Source organism: Excalfactoria chinensis, chromosome 18 (assembly GCF_039878825.1).
Source record: "Excalfactoria chinensis isolate bCotChi1 chromosome 18, bCotChi1.hap2, whole genome shotgun sequence".
NCBI classification, from domain to species: Eukaryota; Metazoa; Chordata; class Aves; order Galliformes; family Phasianidae; genus Excalfactoria; species Excalfactoria chinensis.
Window position 1 is genome coordinate 6,528,709 of NC_092842.1, and position 16,835 is coordinate 6,545,543.

Below are 16,835 nucleotides of genomic sequence, written 5' to 3' on the forward strand. Positions count from 1 at the left end.
ACCGTAGGGATGGGGGAGGTGGCCTATGTGGGGCCTACCGCGCAGCCTCAGCGCCGCCTCTTCTGCGCCTGCGCGGTCGCCATGTTGCAGCGCTTGGTGCGGGCGGCGGCGCGGGCCGCGTTCGGCGCCTCAGCGTCTCCACAGCAGCGGCCGTTGCCCCGCCACGCGTGCACCGCACCGCCGGACGGCGTGGGGCGGCTGCAGGCATCGCACTACCGCCTGGTGTACACCTGCAAGGTGCGGGGATGGGGAGGGAGCGGCTCCGAGGGTCGGTGCTGAGCTGCTAACGGAGGCCGCGGCTCCGTGCCTTGTAGGTGTGCCGGCGCCGCTCGGCGCAGAACATCTCCCGCTTGGCCTACAGCCGCGGCGTCGTCATCGTCACGTGTCCCGGCTGTCACAGCCATCATGTCATCGCCGACAACCTGGGCTGGTTCTCCGACCTGCAGGGCAAGAGGTGCGTGTGTGTGGGGGGGTGTCACATCGTCACACCATCGGCACATCGTCCTTTAAATACGAGGTTTTGCAGTAGCTGTTGAGTTATTGGTCCTAAGGGATAAGAACAGCCCTAGGAGGTTCGGGTAGTTCTGTTCCTGTGTCAGCTCACTGTGTGATGTCAATCACCAAAAGCCCCCACGCCAGGCTCTTCCCTCTGGCCTTTGCTGTAGTATCACTGTTGGCTTCCGCATTGCTGTTATAAGGAATATCGAGGAGATCCTGGCAGCCAAAGGGGAGAAGGTGAGACGTGTGCTTGGTGAGGAAGCCCTGGAGCTGCTCCCAGAAGGTGTGGCAGATGCTGACCCTCAGAGCCATCCTACGGAGGGAGAAAGTGGGGACCCTCCAGAGACTGACGGCAAGGGACGGACCTGACGAGTGGGATTGGTGTCATTCTGATGGCAAGAGAGACTTTCATGTTTCTTGATCTCGATGGACCATGTTTGGAATAAAAATGGGTGTCTATCTCCTCTCTCTGCCTTGTTTTTGGTTGGTGTAGTTTTGCTTTTGACTGAGCTAATAATGTCAGACTTGGGCTGTGGGTCTTTTTTTTCCCGGTACTTTTGCTGTTGTTAAAGCAGTTTTAGGTGTCACAGCAGCACTGAGAAACCTGCTTTGTTCTAAGGTGAGAATGGAGCAAATCATTTCTGACCGTGTGCTTTGACTTAGGCAGGTGTGGCACTAACTGGAGGTCCTGGCTGTGTCCTCTGGCCTTGCCCAGGTGTTGCCCATTAGCAGCTGATTGCAGTGCTCCTGGAGGTGCACAGGGTGGCAGCTGAACAGAAGAAGCATTTGGGACCACCAGAGGACATGGCCCTGACCATAGGTGAGTTTGCAAAGCCAAACAAGCTGCAAGAGCACTGGACAACCAGCTTGTGCTGCAGTCACTTCAATGCTGCCTTATTCTTTCCTGTGGTATCTTCCAGAGTTCAGGCTCTGCCCCATATGTCATGGAGTTGAACATCTTCATTTGGGGTTACACCACTCCTGCTCTGCCCCATGGCTGCCCCTGCTTCGTGTTTCCTGGTGGGGTGGTGGTGCAGTGAGCAGCCCTGTGGTTGGGGTTATGCAACTTCCTCACTGGTGAGGGGGAGGATGGGCGTGAAGGAACAATTAGTATTTGTAAAGCACGTTGGAGATAAGTGGAGCACCTAGAAATGTGTCTTATTTGACAGACATTGAGGTGCTTATTAACGCCACTGCTGCATGTTAAGATCAGCTAGAAGAGAAAATAATAACTTGATAAATGAGAAATGTAGGTGTTTACCCCAGCGCTGTGTGCTGGTAGTGATGAATCAGGCAGTAAGGTGATCATAACTGCAGTTTCTTTGGGTTCATTTGCTTGCATAATTTCTATGATATGAGGCCTGTTAACACTCTTAGTACAACCAAGTATTTGCTTTCTTGTGTTTTTAAACTTGGTATCAGAGAGTAATGAAGATTGGAGGAGCCCAGCCACCCTGCTTAAAGGAGGTTCAATTAGATAAGAGCATGCAGGGTCTTGGCTTGAGTTACTCTGAGGATGGAAGCTCTGTAGACTCTTTAGGTCTGGTATTTGATCTATCCTGTAGTATGAGAATAAAACAGGTCCCAATACCTAACAGAAATTTCCTGTGTTTCATCCTGTGCCCATTACCTTTCTAAATGCTGGATTTATGAGGAAAGCCTTCTCTATGTCACCTTTCCCTTAAAGAGCAATACAAACTCCTCTTAGTCTTTGTGTTTCCAAAGCTGAACAAACCCAATTCCTTCAGCCAAGCATGGTGCCCATGGCTTCATCATTCAAGTATTCATTAAGAGCATTACATGCATTAACGAGCGTAGTTCATTCATCTGAAGTGTTTTCCATATGTTGCATTGTAAGTATGGATCAGAGTGACAGGAAAACAATCACATTTCTGTGGTGATAGGTGAATTCAGGGTGATGAAACAGCTTTGAGGGGCAGGGCATCCATCAGCTGGGTTTTGTGTGTGTTCACATCCCCGTGAAACACAGTTCTCTCCCTCCGAGGCAGTTAGATGGGGAGCAATCCATGTATTCATTAAGAAATAGGAGTGGAACTCTGCTGTGTGCTCACCCTGTTGTCAGCTGCTGGTTCCTGTTAGCACTGCTGGAAAAGTGGTTCTGGTGTTGTTCCTGACAGCAGCACTGTGCTGCCATTGCTGTTAATGCCTTTGATGGAGTGGAATGGAGCTGCTGTTACAGGATCTGTGTTGTCTTGGAAACAGTTCATTTATAACCTAACTTTTGTAATGCTCTTTTCCTCACCTTTCTGTGCCCCTGGCTACAGACAGGCAGTGCTCGCTGTTGCTCTCTTACAGTAGGAATTGTAGCTAAGAAGTGTCATTGCAGCCTCTCTGGTCCTTGGCGCTTGGTGCTGCCTGGAGGCAGAGTGGAGGCTGAGCCGCTGCTGCTCACACATGGGTACCTGTTTTCCAGTTACGAGGATGGAGAGAGGCCTGTTTTGCTGCTCCTGCTGCTGGAGGCAGCTCTGAAAGCTTAGGCCAGCAGCTTGGGTGGAGCGCAAAGCAGTAGGCTGCACAAAGTGGATGAATCTTCAGGGCAAGGTCCTGGAATGGGACACAGGGAGCTCAAAATGCTGTGAAACAGCTGCAGCAGGCAGGATGCAGCCCATGGGGCTCCTCAGAAGCAAACGCAGACTGCTGTGCAACAGGGCAGGAAGCGGGTGCTTTTAATGACAAGCATGCTGGGTTTTACAGCTGGAAGGGGAGAGGGTTGCGCTTCTCTGATGGGCTTTGTGTACAGAACAGGAGCGTTTGTTGCTAAGAGCTTGAATTTAAAAGAACATTGTGCTTCATTTTGAAGAGGTTCTTTCTTTCTGGAAAAGGGGAAGAGTATCTTCCTGGGAAGAAGGGAAAAAGCCAGCTGGAGCTGCTGGAGCTGCAGTGTGATGGGGACCCGTGATGCCCAAAGCTGGAGCAGCAGAGCACGGTGAGTGACAGTGCACTGATGGGTGTCTGAGGCACAGAGAAGTGATTTTGAGGCAGGGGCAGATTAGCATTTACAGGATGCCTTGCTGGCATAAAACCTTTGCTGTGTTCCTCGAAGCTGTTTCACTGCTGTTAATGAGAGCTGCATTCTTTTCCCCCATCGTATCCTGCAAGGGCTTTGCTGTGAAATAGGAAATAACTTTGCCTCTGGCTTTCTGCCTCTCCTGTTTTATTGCATTCAATTCCAGAGTTCATCCAGCTGCTGGGGGACTCTGATGGGTTGCAGCTGTTGGCTGCAGCAGATGCTGGTGTTCTTATTGTCCCCCCAGGTGATTGTTAGAGGGCATAAAGATGGGGACCCTATATGGAGAGGAAGTGATTTTGTGTGCCTGTGCAAGAGAACTTGGGGCTGTGAAGTGTGCTGCTTGCACAGGGCCTCACGTAGTCTTCTGGGCTGCCAGGTCCTGCTGTAATAGAGGCAGAGAGGTACAGCAAGGTGAGAAAGCCTTCTGCCAAACCCCTGCAGGTGTGTGGCTGATACCTCTATGCATATCCCTGGGCTGTGATCTTCAGTGCTGCTGAATACTGAGCTCGTTGCTGCAGAACCATGCAGGAGTTAACCCATGGTTCTGGCCTGGCCTAGCAGCAGTCAGGAAACCTCTGTGGAGAGCTTCTGAAAGCTGCTGCTGGCTCCAGCCTGGAATTTACAGTGATGGGATGCTCGGAGCCAGCAGCCCCCTCCCCCATGGGCTGCGCGCCCTTCCAGCCCACTGGAAGTCATGGCTGAGGCAGGACCACGAGGCTCAGGAGAGGGTTGAGGTAAGTGCTGAGGCTCAGGCCTGGTGTAACTTGGCAGATGAGCAATGCGAAAACTCCCAGCAGGCACACGGTCAGCACGAGCTCTCAAGTGTCTCTCAGGCCATTTACACAGCGAGGTAGGAAGGAGCAATGTCTATCTGTCTCCTGTTTCTGATGTTTTTAATAGGTTTTCTCCCCATGACAGCCCCACACTGGGGCCAGCACCCTGCTCTGTATTTCACAGCTGCTGCAGCAGCTGCCCTTTGAGATTCAAGGCAGCCCCGGCAATCCCCCTTGTGTCCGCTGGGTGGCAGCAGCGAGCTGTTCTCTGCACAGAACCGAGCTGGCCTGGCAGGGTTGAACGGGAAGGGGTTGGCTGAGCTGCACCCAGTGTGACTGCTGCCGGGCAATGCTGTGTTGTTCTCTCTTACTTCAGCGTACAGCAGAGCAGCAATCACTGCAGGCTGTGAGCCATTGCTCTTGCTCACTGTGGGTATCTTTCTGTTCGGAAGGTGCTCTGCAACAGACAGTAGTAGAGAATACATGATCCCTTCCATAGCTGCTAAGGACAGTGAGACAGCAAGTGAGCTAGGCCCCCCATCACTCACTTATAGGAACCATCATCTGTTTAGATTCCAGGGAATCTAAACCTCAAGATTTTGCATATCTGGTTCTGTCCTCAAGTCACCCACAAAGCCTTTGGCAGTACAGAGTTTCATGTGTCTGGATATTGGGAAGCTTAAGAATGCCTGATGAGAGCAAGCTGGTGGCTCTTTGTTAATCTTTGATTGGGACTGGCAGGAGCCTACGCAAGGTAGCCAGGCATAGGAAGACCAGCTGAGACTTGGCTTTATTCTCACAAGCCTCAGGATCCAAAATCTGCTGCTCTCCAGCTCATTCTCTAGCAAAGTCTAATGGCCTGCTGTGTTAGAATGAGCTTGCACTGCTGCCTGCTGCTTTGTGAGTATCTTCACTAAGGGGCTTATGCCAGGGCATTGTGCAGAAATTGCTGCCCTTTTCTTGCAGCAGCTGCCATCCAGGGAAACAAGGCCTGTTTTTTGGGAGCAGGTACCAAAGCACCTTGCCTGAAAAGAAGGGCTCATCCCCATTCCTGTGAGGAGGGATTGAGCTCTTCCTTGAGGTAGGGGAGAAGCAGATCCTTGACAGTCACAGGCTGCTTTGGATGCCCTTTTGCCCCTGTACTTTTGGGCTTTGACTGGTGGTCAGGGGTAGAGGCTGCTCAGAGCTTTATAACTTTCTCCACAACACCTGAAGTGAGTTAAGGCAGGCAGACCTGGGACGATGGTGGCTGCTTCCAAACAGACCTGTGTGCTTGTTCAACACTTGCATATGGTGACAGCTGCCACAAAAACCCACCACAAATCCCCACTCCCAGCCCCAAGAGCTACCATTAGCTCTGCTGACAGCAAAGCAGGAAGGTGGGCCAAAAAACATAAGGGAAAAGATTATTTTGCCACTGAAGCTTAGACACAAATATTTATTAAGCACAACCCTCCCTTTCCCTTGAGCTGTATTTGTTTCTAATATATTAATTCATCTGGCAGATTATTTTTCTTAGAAAAGAAGTACCTGTGGGTTGGAAATTCCCCATTAAAATGACATTAGCAAATGCACATGTAAAAAATAAATAAGCTCATACATTCAAGTATATGGCAAATAATTAACACCTCTGAAAGCTTAATGGTCAGATTCCAGTTCACCACCTGGCTGAGAGCTGCACCAGGGCCAAGCCTGGAGCTGGTCAAGTCGTTCTCATCTCCAATGTTGTCCTCTTTACAGGTACAAGCTAGTTGGGTATATACGTGGCTGTGCACATCCTCCTGCTTGACCTCCAGCTCTCTGACCTGGCCCAGGAAGGGGGCAGAGGTTCAGCCCAGCGCTCTGTGCAGCAGGTGAGTGCTCCCTGGTGGCAACCAAAATGCAGCTACCCCTCCCATGGTCAGTACAGGCAGGTTCAGTGCCTGGTGAGCAGCGGCACTGGTCAGGTTGGAAATGTTTCTATAAAATGCATTTCGATTAGAAAGTGCTGATTTGTTCCCTGTAGGAAACACATCTGCTTTGGCAGAACTCAGTACTGGAGTTTCTGAAGTCCAGGATCACCTCTCTGGTCAAGCATTCCACCTCCTGCAGTTTGATCTCTGCTGCCCTCTTCTCTGAACTTGCATTTCCAACTTTACCAAAAGGAATGAAAGTGAACTTAGACCCTTACATTTGTGTGCAGGGTGAAACTGACTTCCCAGTAACAATTCCAGCCCGGAGCTGTCACCAAGGCTCCATTTCTTACTGGTGTGGGACCAGACTGTGCAGAATAAAGACTGCTGTGCTGAGAGCAGCTCTGCTGGGGCACTGAGCAGCACAGCACTGGTTTCTTTCAGGTGAAACAAGGGGAGGGAAGTGCTATTGTCCTCCACTGCTGGATGCGGGGAATAGTTCTGCTTGCTTTCATGACAAGCCATGGCCAGAAAACTTTGCTGGCTCACAGAACAGGTCAGTGCCAGATGCAGGTTTCTGTCTTAGGCATGCTGGACAGTCCCATGTGAATCTTCTGGCTCAGCCGCACCAGAAACAGTTAGTTCAGCTAAGTTTGATTTCTGTGTTGAATAGATGGGCAGGAGCCTTTCTTCCTTCTTTCCAACGTACCATCTCTTCTGTCTTGTGGCTGCAGTACAGGCTGCATAGCTGGCACTTACCTTTCAGGGCTTTGTACATGCTTGCTCTCTGGAGGTCTCCAGATCCCACTAAAGGTTAAAGTGGGAGAGCCCCAACTTCTGCTTTGGAGCTTCTGGCACAACTCTGTACAGGAGCAGCTGAGGAAGCAGAAGGGACAAGCATAAAGCTCTCACTGCAGAGTTCATTGCAACTCCAGAACAAACTTCAGAGGGTGGGGGACCACAGCTGCAGCCAGGGGGAAGGGGTGAGCTTTAAAAGGTCCTGTGTAGCTTCTGATTTGGGCTCGTTTCCGTCTGCAGAAAGAACAACACCGATGAAGATGTTCCAGGAAAGGATCCAGAACAATTTGTGTCATCTCATGACGCAGATGTGATTGCAAAATGAAAAAGGTCCTCTTCCCTTCCACTATTAAAAGTATTTTAGAAATAAAGAAGATCAAGGCTGCATTTAACTACCTGCTCTGGGCTCCTCCTTCAGCTGACAGTGTGAGTTCCTGGAGTTTTAGTTGACAAGCAAAGGGGCTGCCAAGGTCATCTTCCCTTGAGCTGTGCCCATTATTACAGAGGCTGCATCTCCTAAAAAACCCTTGTTTCAAAACTGTCCCCTCTGAACACCAAGTGCAATGCAGTTGAGGTGCAGAGCCCGGGAGAAGCCTGGTGGTGCAGAGCACTCCGGTTTGGAACCACCTACACTTAAGTTCTTTTTGAATAAACAAATGAAACCAAAACAAACCCCCCAAACCCAGCCCCAGTTCTTAGCTGGAACCAGGCCTTTGCTGCTCCTCTTCTGCATCCTCTTGTGCTGAGGCCAGATCTACCCTCTGCTCATCCATACGTTTGGCCTGAACCCGCTGGATGAGGCTGAAGAAATCCTCATCTGGCATGGTGGGACCACGGGGGATGGAGTCTGGTGGTGCACAGCGCTGGTCGTCTATCCTGGAGGACTACAGGGGAAGAGCAGGGGTTAGGGCTGCATGCTGATAGCCTGCAGGTGGGCAGCTGCTGCCCACAGCCAGCCCAGTGAGAGCAGGGGGGCATTGCTTGCTGTACCTGACACTTCATCAGCATGTTGAAGAACTCATCCCCCGGCTCCTGGGCATCCCCCTCCATACACAGGTGCCCCAGGTTGTTGTGTGTTATCCGGAGGCCTGGCAGGTTGCCCACATTGGCACGCTGGTCATCCAACCGTCTGCTCTGTGAGCTGGCGATGAGATCGAAGAACTCCTCTGTCTGTGGGGATGCCATCAGGGAGGAGTGTGCTGGGAGGGGGAGAGGAGCACAGCGGGGTCACATCCCTGCTCATTGCAGGGTCCCTTTTCTCACTTTCATGCTGTTCAACCAACAGATTTAAGCCTCTGTTTGAGAAGCCTCCCTGGGCTGAGCTGGGTAGGACACCAGCTTCTGTGACCAGCACCATTCCCTTCTACCCTGTGTGGCAAACAGGAACAACCCCACTGCCAGCAACACAAGCAAGCAAGCAAAAGCCTACCATCAAAGCAGAGAGCAAAGCAAAACACACAGCAGGCACTGCACTTGGGATGGGGACAAGGAAGAAATCCAGCCTGGTGGGCATTGCCTCAGGGAGCACAAAGCACTTGGTGGTGCCCCAAGATCCTGATGCTGCTGCTCTGACAGCCCCAACTCCTGGAGCTGTAGGAACGCACAATAACTGCAGCACTGACCCTTCAGCTCACAAAGAAACTTCAAACAACGTGTCCAAAAAGCTCAGAGACCAAGTGATGGATGAACAGAAAGTATGCCTGCCTCAACGCTCTTAATGAAGCTTCACACTCATACGTTACGCAGCTGTTACAGCCAGATGCACTTCTGCATCACAAACACACCTTGGGAAAGCGATGTTCACTTCCACCTTATTTTTAGCACAGAAGAAGTCACTCACCTGGGAGTGACCTGCGTCCCTGTGAGCACACAGTGGGACCTGCACAGCCCAGTGCTTCGCTCCTCTTTGGTCCAATCAAAGCAAATCAAAGGACACAAACCCAAAGCACAAACACAGCCCTGACCTGCCTCTCCCATCCCATCTATTTGTCAGATGGTTTCCTCCATTTATCCATGTTCTTCCTACAAGCAAAGCTTGCTGTCTGTGCACCTGGAGCTTCCTCCTGTTTATCCATCCTGCTGCCTTCTCCATCCTTACGCAACACCTATCGCCGCAGCATCCAACAACTGTACAAAACCCAGAAGTTTTTCCACTGTGGTCACACTAAGAACACCCAGCAGTACCTTCCCCTCCTGCCAGAGCCCACCCAGGCCATTGCACAGCCAACACCACACAGCCAGCCATGCCATAGGAGCAGCATGACCCGGAGTCATAGCGACTTCTCAACACCTCCATGCTTACGTATCCGTTCTTCCAGGGCTGGGACTGGTGTGGCTGCTGCCTCTGCAGCCTCTGATGGGCATTCCTCCAACGGGCAGCGCTGATCGTCCATCCGGTTGCTCTGGAACTTGCTCAGCAGGTCAAAGAAGCATTCCTCATCCGAAGGGGTCCGATTGATCTTCTGCAAAGACAATAGAACACATAAGACTCAGCACGCCCCAACTGCCTCTCACCGTGTGGCCTCAGCAACGCTCCCACCCTGCCCTGCCCAGAGCTGAGCTCCACACTATGCCTGTCCTTCTCCATGCACTGCACCTGCCCAGGGTCGCTGCCTTTTAACCTCTGTGCTCCTGGCTCAGAAAAAGTCTCTCCTTTTCCTCACCACCCTTTGGTTTGGATGATTCAAAGAAAACCAGCCTCCAAGAAGAGGCCACAAGCAGAGTGGTGGGGGATGCAAGGGGCTGGGGGAGCCCAGCAGGTGCCTCTGTAGAGTGCTGCCATGTGCCACGCTGAGGCACATTGCCCTTCCCTCCTTCCCAAGCTGCTAAACGTAACCTCTGCAGACCACAGCCCCCCTGCTTCCTTCTGACGCACTGTTGCGCCCTGCTTGTTCCAGCCATCACCAAGCTGCAAATGCCACAAAATTACAGTTCTTCAGGAAAATGGTTCTTGCATGAGAGCCCCAAATAAGCACCTTGCACCAGACAGCGATATATTTGTGCTGCTGAAGGGATAGCACTCACAGCAGCCTCTAATTGTTGTGCCATGCCAGAGGGTGCTGCAGTACCAGGAGGGTGAACCCAGGTCTTGTGCTCACTGCTGCACAGCAGAGCTCTTTGGAGGGCCTCTGGTGAGGGTGTGCAGAGCTGATCCCAGCACAGGGCTGCTGCCTGGACACCAGCATGCAGAGTGCTTCCATGGAGCCCTGTGCTGGGGAGAGCTGTGTGCTGACAGGGTTAAAGCTGCGAGTCGGTGTCAGTAAACGAAGGAAAACAATTTTCCTGTATGCCAAGCGAAGCAGATGAGATGCACTCAGCTTCTATTTAGGGCAGCATCAAAATTAGCAGCGGGCCAGAGAGGAACACTGGCAATGTGGGAGCAGAGAGGGGAGGAAGAATCCCCTCTCACCTCCTCCCAGGTGCTGACCCACCAACGGAGCAGCAGCACGGACAGACCCTCCCAACCATCAGCCTCTGAAACCACAACCTGAATGAGCTTCAGCCAAGGATGAACAGCATCTACCACAGCCCTGCCATGCTGGCTCACACGACCCAAATTTGAAGCTGAAGGAGGGAGCCTGTTCATTCACATCACAGCTCCTTGTGGTGGCACAGTCAGCAGGGGCAGCAGCACAACCCATAGAGCTCATGTGGAGACCACGTTCCCCATAGCACATCTCACCAGTGATCCCATCCATTTACCGTGTCAGTATCTTTGCTCCACACACACCTGAGGGAAGGATGCTCTGCCTGGCACACCCAGAGCCCCACACCTCTAATTAAAATGCCCCAATATGACACTGCACGGAGCTCTGCCTGAAGATCTGTGAGCAGATGGACGGGCTGCGCCCTGGGGTGCACCGTCTGCTGCCGAGCTGTGGCTTCCTGAGAGCCTGGGCATCCCCTAAGAGCACTGAGCAACAGTCCTACAACAGCACACAGTGTTGCCATGGGCTCCAGCCCCACAGCTCACTCCACACCCTGCACAAAGCCTCCGCTCCCTGCCCACAGAAAGGCCGTGTATACAGCACTGCAGCCTTGCTGTTCTCTACAAGGGAACAGAGCACCCAGCAGCCTGGCTAATGACAGCCTAGGAGCAGTACTCGCTTACCTGAAACACACCTCCCTCGCTGGAAGGCAGCAGGGATGCTGCATGCTGGTGCAAGGAGCAGGTTGTTCAGCCTGCCAGGTGGGATCCAGGATGTGTCAAACACAGCTGCAGTGCTGGGAACACAGGGAGCAGCCCAATATCTGCACTGCTGGGCACTCACCAGTGCTCAAGAACCTCTCAGCCTCTGCCCTGCTCTGTCCCCTGGCCACAAAGCAGCATCTCATAGGGGCCAAACTCCACTGCTCTGCCAGACTGGCTTCTCCTCTCAGTGTCCCCATGGAGCAGGTCAGGGGATAACACAGCAGGTTTCAGCACTGCTCCCACAGCCACCCCTCGGAGAGCGCTTCCTCAGCAACCTGTCCAGCAACAGTTCCTCCTCATCCCATTTTGGTGAGTAGTCAACACAGAGATGAAGGGATTCACCAAGTGATGGAGCAGGGGCAGGACCCTCCACCTCATCCCAGCACCCCATCCCCAGAACCAGCCTTTTGACTGCAGACACTTCCCAGACAAACCATGCTCTGTGCCCAGCAGATATTTACCCCGACACATCCGTGCCCGTGTGTCACCTCTTATCTGTCTCTCCCCTACCAACCAGATGCATCCCAAGCACTTACCCACTCTTTCTGCAGGCAGCTGACCCAAAATCACCAGGCAGGAGCACTTCACACCATGCACACGGCACCGCCATCTGCTCCATCACCCCAGCACCCCTTGGAGGAGCCAACAGCAGCACTGCCACGCACCCCAAAGTCCAGCACCATGCAGGGCATCACGCTCAACCTCACTGCTCCAGCACCTGAGGGGTGCTGGGATGAGCATCCAAAACGCAAAGGATAGGCAGGAGGAAACAGGTTGGATGCCTCAATTTGATGTGGAGGTGAAGCGCCTGCCACCTCTGCTCCCAGCACAGCAGTGGGGCTGCCCCACTCCCAGCAGCTGGCTGCTGCCTTGGCTCCTCGTTGGAGTCAAGCTCCTCGGGGCTCAAGTGCTCCACGGGACAGTGCATCCACTTCCCAGGGAGTAGTATGGATGCTGGTACTCAAAAGCAGCCAACTCTAAAAGCAGCTGATTTTTCCAGCACCCACAAGCTCTATCCAAGCCCCGACCCGAGGAACCCCCCCCCCTTCTGTCTCTCCGTGCATAACCCCTCATTTCAGGAGGAAAAAAAAGCAGAGCCCAAAGGAAGCCGCTCTGCGCTCACCCACCCGGCCAGCCGCGCTCTCAGCTCCGCTCACAGGCAGCTCCGTTTGTCCTGCGCTCCCCAGCGGCTCCGCTCAGCACCAGAGCCCAGATTAACAGAGCAGAGTTCCGCCAGCCCCATCGTAAAGCCGCAGCCCCGCCGCGCTCCCCCTGCAGCCGCGTCCCCGCTCTCGCTTCGCCCTCACCTCGCAGCCGCGATCCCAGCGCTGTTCTCCGATGCTCTCCGACGCAGCGCGGAGCTATGTGAATATTTAGCTTTCCCTCCACCTCCTCGCCTCCCACCCGCCGCGCACACTTCGCCTTAAAAATAGATCGGGATCGATTTTACCGAACGACATCTGCAAAACGCGCTCAGCTCCGCGGGCAGCGGAACGCACCGCGAGCCTGCAGGCACGATCTGATGGCTCAGATTTAAAGCACTGAAATACCCAGGGACCTGCGTCTGCTCCCGAGAGCCCTCCTGCTCCACGTGCTGCCAGGGATGTGATTTTTCGGCCCTACCGCAGGAGATACTCAGCCATGAATTGAATCTGAATTGAAACGTAGCCCTGTTGAACAGAGGGAACGCTGCGATCATAACGAGGTTCTATGCACAGAAGGGATGGGAACGCCGTGCAACAGCCCGAGGAGAGGCTTTACATTTGTGAAATGCAAACAAACGTGGGTTTGGGACTGTGGGATGGGGCACCAGGAAGAGGAGCAGCCAGCAAAACACTGCAGTGCCCCCATCGGCTCTCCTTCCACACCACCCTCTGACCCTCCCTGCCCACCTTTTGTTGCAGAGGCAGGGAATGCCGTTAACCCCAAACAAAACCAGGTTCTCCCTTACCCTGCACAGCCTGAGCTTCAGGACAGCAGGCAAAAGCCAATTAGTGTGTGGGTCTGGGGCCATGGGCTGTGGAAGAGACAGGACTGGGAAACAGCCTCTAAACCAAAGCTGCTGCCTGGGGAGCTCGCTACTAAGCTACCATTCTGTTCATGATTTAATTGTAAAGAATGCTGCAGCAAATGAAGGAGGAAAGAAGAGGGCAGGGATGGGAAACGGGCAGGGCACAGCCCTGTTCAGTGCAAAACACCGCTGCACAGCAGTACAGGCACTGCCACACCTCATATGAGCTGCACAGCTGCACCACAGCTGCTGCCTCTGCACTGCTGGGCTGAGGGGACGCTTTGGGGGCAGAGAGAAGTGGGGCTGTGAACCACAGCTGAGCCCTTATCCTGTAACTGAAGAGCCAAAGCTGGAGACAGCTCCATCAGGGTACATGGAGCAGGCACAGAGGGCGGCATGCAGAAGGTGGGGCAGACCCTCAGAAGAGCAAAGAGCACTTTTTGCATGTGGGCACGGGACACAGAGAAGGAGAGCAAGCAGAGCATCCCTGACCGGCAGAGTCACCACCTGAACCTCCCCCTGCAGCCCCCTGTGTGCTCTGGGCTCTGTGGTCCCAGCAGCCCCATACACACACTCTGCAAACACAGACGTGCCCAACGCTTTTCCCTTCCAGGATGAAATTATCACCCTTCCTTGGACTGTTTTCAAAGACTTTTTTTTCTCCCCCCCTTTAAACAACTCGCCCACTCATCCCTATAAACGCCGGTGCTAAAAGCTGGTTCTGTTGTTAGGATTGCAAATAGCTCGGGCTTTATTGTTTCAAACAAAATCAAAATAGCTCACCCACACTCCCTCCCTCCCTCCTGCTTTAACCACTGACCTGCTGGGAGCGTGCCCTGCTGCTGCACGTGGTGCAAACCCACACCTTGAGAGCAGCAGCTCAGCACAGCCCCAGCTCTGCCTTCCCTTGGAGCTCAGTGCCCATGGCAGAGTGTGGCCCGAGAATCACTGACACCCCCGCTGTTCGCTGTGCCAACATGCACAGATGCGGCCACTTTGTGCAATGGCCTCGTTAATCCCAGGTTTACATTTTCTCCCCTCTGCTGGAACCGACCCTGGTGTATACAGACAGTCCTACAACAACGCCCTGCAGTTCAGGCAGTGAGTTTTCCCTGTAGGTCTTGACCAGTAACTGTACCAGGTTGGGTCCCTCTGTTACCACTGAAGCTCAAATTCAGCCCTCACGTTTTTAACCACTACCTGAGGACACAGATCAGATGCGCTGTCACTCCAGGTCAGCCCCTTCAGGATGGGGAGGGGGGCTGGCCAACTCCAAAGGATCAATTAACCACCAGGAGTGAATCCAAGCTCCCTGCCCCAAGCCACCAGGGCTATGGGCTGATAACAGTAAGCTCCCAGCAGGTGATCTGCAGAGCCCCCCAGGAAGCCAAGTGGAGCTCATTGCAGCAACACACACTCCATTGCTTTAAGTGATATAACCCGTGTTCCCGATTCACTAGAGCAGAAGGTTAACAAACAGTGCTCACACCCACAGTGCACACCTCGCCTCCTACAAAACACCCCTCGCCACACCAAAAGCCTGACTCCTAATTATTATTTACACATACCCAGCAATGCCTGAAGGCCTCCCCCAACATCAAGGGCTCTCGCCATGCAAGGAGCCCACAGAACATGAAATCCCAGCCCCGCTGCAGGCAGGGTGAGTCCTGGGGCAGCTCTGTGGGTTTGCAGTGCACCCCCCAACAAGCAAATCCATATAGGGAGTGCTGCAGAGACCTGCTTCCCCACCCCATAGCACAGCAGGATGCACAGCTCCTATGATCTGGGATAGGCAGGTGGGGGGTCATGGGGACCTTTGGGTCTCCAATTGCACGTGGAGCGCTGCTCCAGGCTCATTCCCTGCCAGGTGCAAACTGCAGCCTCCTGGGTCTGCACATGGAATAAGGTGCTGGAAAAAAAAACCCCAACCAACGTTGTTTGGTCTTTTTTAGATTAATTGGTGTTAATTGCCTCGGGGAGGTTTGAAAATAGCACCGCTAATGGGAAATGTGGATGAAGGTGAGCAGAGCCTCGTGACTGCCACATTAACCCCAGACTGGGGCTGTGCCCTGCCCAGCTGGCAGCTCACATTGGGGTTCTGCACACGTGTGCCCCACAGCAGCCACACTCAGTCTGCTATGGGGGCACAAAGCACCAGGGAGCAGCACCCAGACCTCCCTGCTCTCCCACACAGGGCTGCAGCCTGCAAAGCACATCCACGGCCACATCACTTCTTGCATTCCCATCTGCCTCAACCAACGATGTTCATGCAAGACAAGCAAACAAAATCCCCCCCCGACTGGAGGCCTCTGTGTCATCCGGTGTCACTGCCCAGTGATCTCAGAGCTGCACTGATTTACACCCAAACAGAACCTGGACTCTGACGTTTTAAGCTCTTCTGGCACACGCAGTTTATTGCATGCAAGAAGGTGGAAGCTCAGACACACAAAGTGCCCCAGGCACAGCACAGCCCCCAGGAAAGAGAAGAGAGTTCCAGATTGGAAGAGAAGTCAAACAACTGGAGTTTTATGGCTCTGGTCTGCCTGCAGTCGTTCCTCTTTGTCAGCATTCTACTCTTTAAAGTGACAGTTTCTAGGAAATGCTCATTGTGCCTCTCACTGCCTTGTACCACTCGAGGGCTGCACAAGGAGGAAAGCAGACCTCAGTCACAGCTTCAAAGTGCCAGTAACTGAAAACCCGGTTATGGTGAGCCAGGGGAAAAAGAAATGAGTTGCAGGAGCTGGGTCAGGCAGCCCCAGCATGGCCAGGCTGCAGAGCTCCTGTCCTCACCTCCAGCAAATGGCTGCGGTGGGACCTGGGACAACCATTTCAGGTCACATTCCTCTGGTTGGAGCCTCTTTTGCACTGTTTTCAGCTGCAAGGCCACCCCTTTCCAGCTGCAGCTGGGATACAAGGGCTCACATATGCCTTCATACAGCCCCTAATACTTGGGCCAAGAAACTGAGAAGAACCCAAACCTGGGGTCCACAGTGTGACTTCTGCCCAGCTGAGGGCTTGCACAGCCCTCCTGCACTTGGGCGTGCTCTCCTCTCTGCTCACAAGCACAGGCTTGCTTCAAATCCACACAAACCCAGCTCCCAAACCTGCCCTTCTGCATGAGACAGAGTAAGGGAAGGAAGAACGTTACAGCCATGCACCTCACAGCACTGCCTGCCCCGAGGAGCAACCCAAAGGAGCAGCCTGACCCCTGGGCACAGCACAGGGCTGCAGAGCTGCCAGTCCTGCCCAGCCTCCCTCACGCTCATACGGTCTCATTGGATAATTACAGAGAAAAGCAAGGCAATTCCCAATTTTAGTGCCATTATAAAACAGACAGGGGGAATTCGTTACCTGGCAGCTGTTCGTATTTAAGGAAGAAACTGATAATTTACCACTGAGGCAACGAATGCAGCAGAGGCAGAGCATGCCAGAAAACACTGCTGCCTCCCCCCCTCCACCCCATGCAACTCCTCTGCAGTGGTTTTGTATCTGCCTGCTTATTTCTCTGCACCAAAGTCCCATCAAGGAGCAGCACCTCAGGACTCTGCAGTGGAAAACCCACACAGCTTCAGCTCTGCTGTCCCTGCTGCAGCCCTTGATGTAGGACAGCACTTGGGGCTTCTGTGTGCAACCATCCCAA

General features: G+C 53.3%; 2 protein-coding genes across 6 annotated transcripts in view; one reads left to right on the top strand and one right to left on the bottom strand.

The window, feature by feature from the left end:
• Positions 1–9: 9 nt before the first annotated feature.
• Positions 10–7,361, top strand: DNLZ (DNL-type zinc finger). Of its 3 annotated transcripts, XR_011905571.1 has the most exons (6): positions 10–237; positions 315–454; positions 1,166–1,318; positions 3,342–3,445; positions 6,043–6,155; positions 7,233–7,361. XR_011905571.1 is itself a non-coding variant. In XM_072353051.1 (3 exons), the coding sequence occupies exons 1-3, from the start codon at positions 10–12 to the stop codon at positions 865–867; spliced, it is 570 nt and encodes a 189-aa protein (XP_072209152.1). In that variant the 3' UTR covers positions 868–957. The 3 variants fall into 3 exon arrangements, 2 of the variants coding, with proteins under 2 accessions (XP_072209152.1, XP_072209153.1); XM_072353051.1 differs by lacking the exons at positions 1,166–1,318; positions 3,342–3,445; positions 6,043–6,155; positions 7,233–7,361 and adding an exon at positions 666–957; XM_072353052.1 differs by lacking the exons at positions 1,166–1,318; positions 3,342–3,445; positions 6,043–6,155; positions 7,233–7,361 and adding an exon at positions 699–957.
• The window catches only part of GPSM1 (G protein signaling modulator 1), a 48,559-nt gene continuing 38,819 nt past the window's right edge, over positions 7,096–16,835 (bottom strand). For 2 of the 3 annotated variants that reach the window (XM_072353044.1, XM_072353045.1), the window contains 3 exons: positions 9,295–9,454; positions 7,983–8,191; positions 7,678–7,876 (listed from right to left, as the gene is read on the bottom strand). In XM_072353044.1, coding sequence (XP_072209145.1) covers positions 7,688–7,876; positions 7,983–8,191; positions 9,295–9,454 — 558 coding nt within the window. In that variant the 3' untranslated portion in view covers positions 7,678–7,687. Of the gene's footprint in view, positions 7,227–7,665; positions 7,877–7,982; positions 8,192–9,282; positions 9,455–16,835 lie in introns of those variants that run through there. The other variant, XM_072353043.1, reaches the window with a different exon arrangement.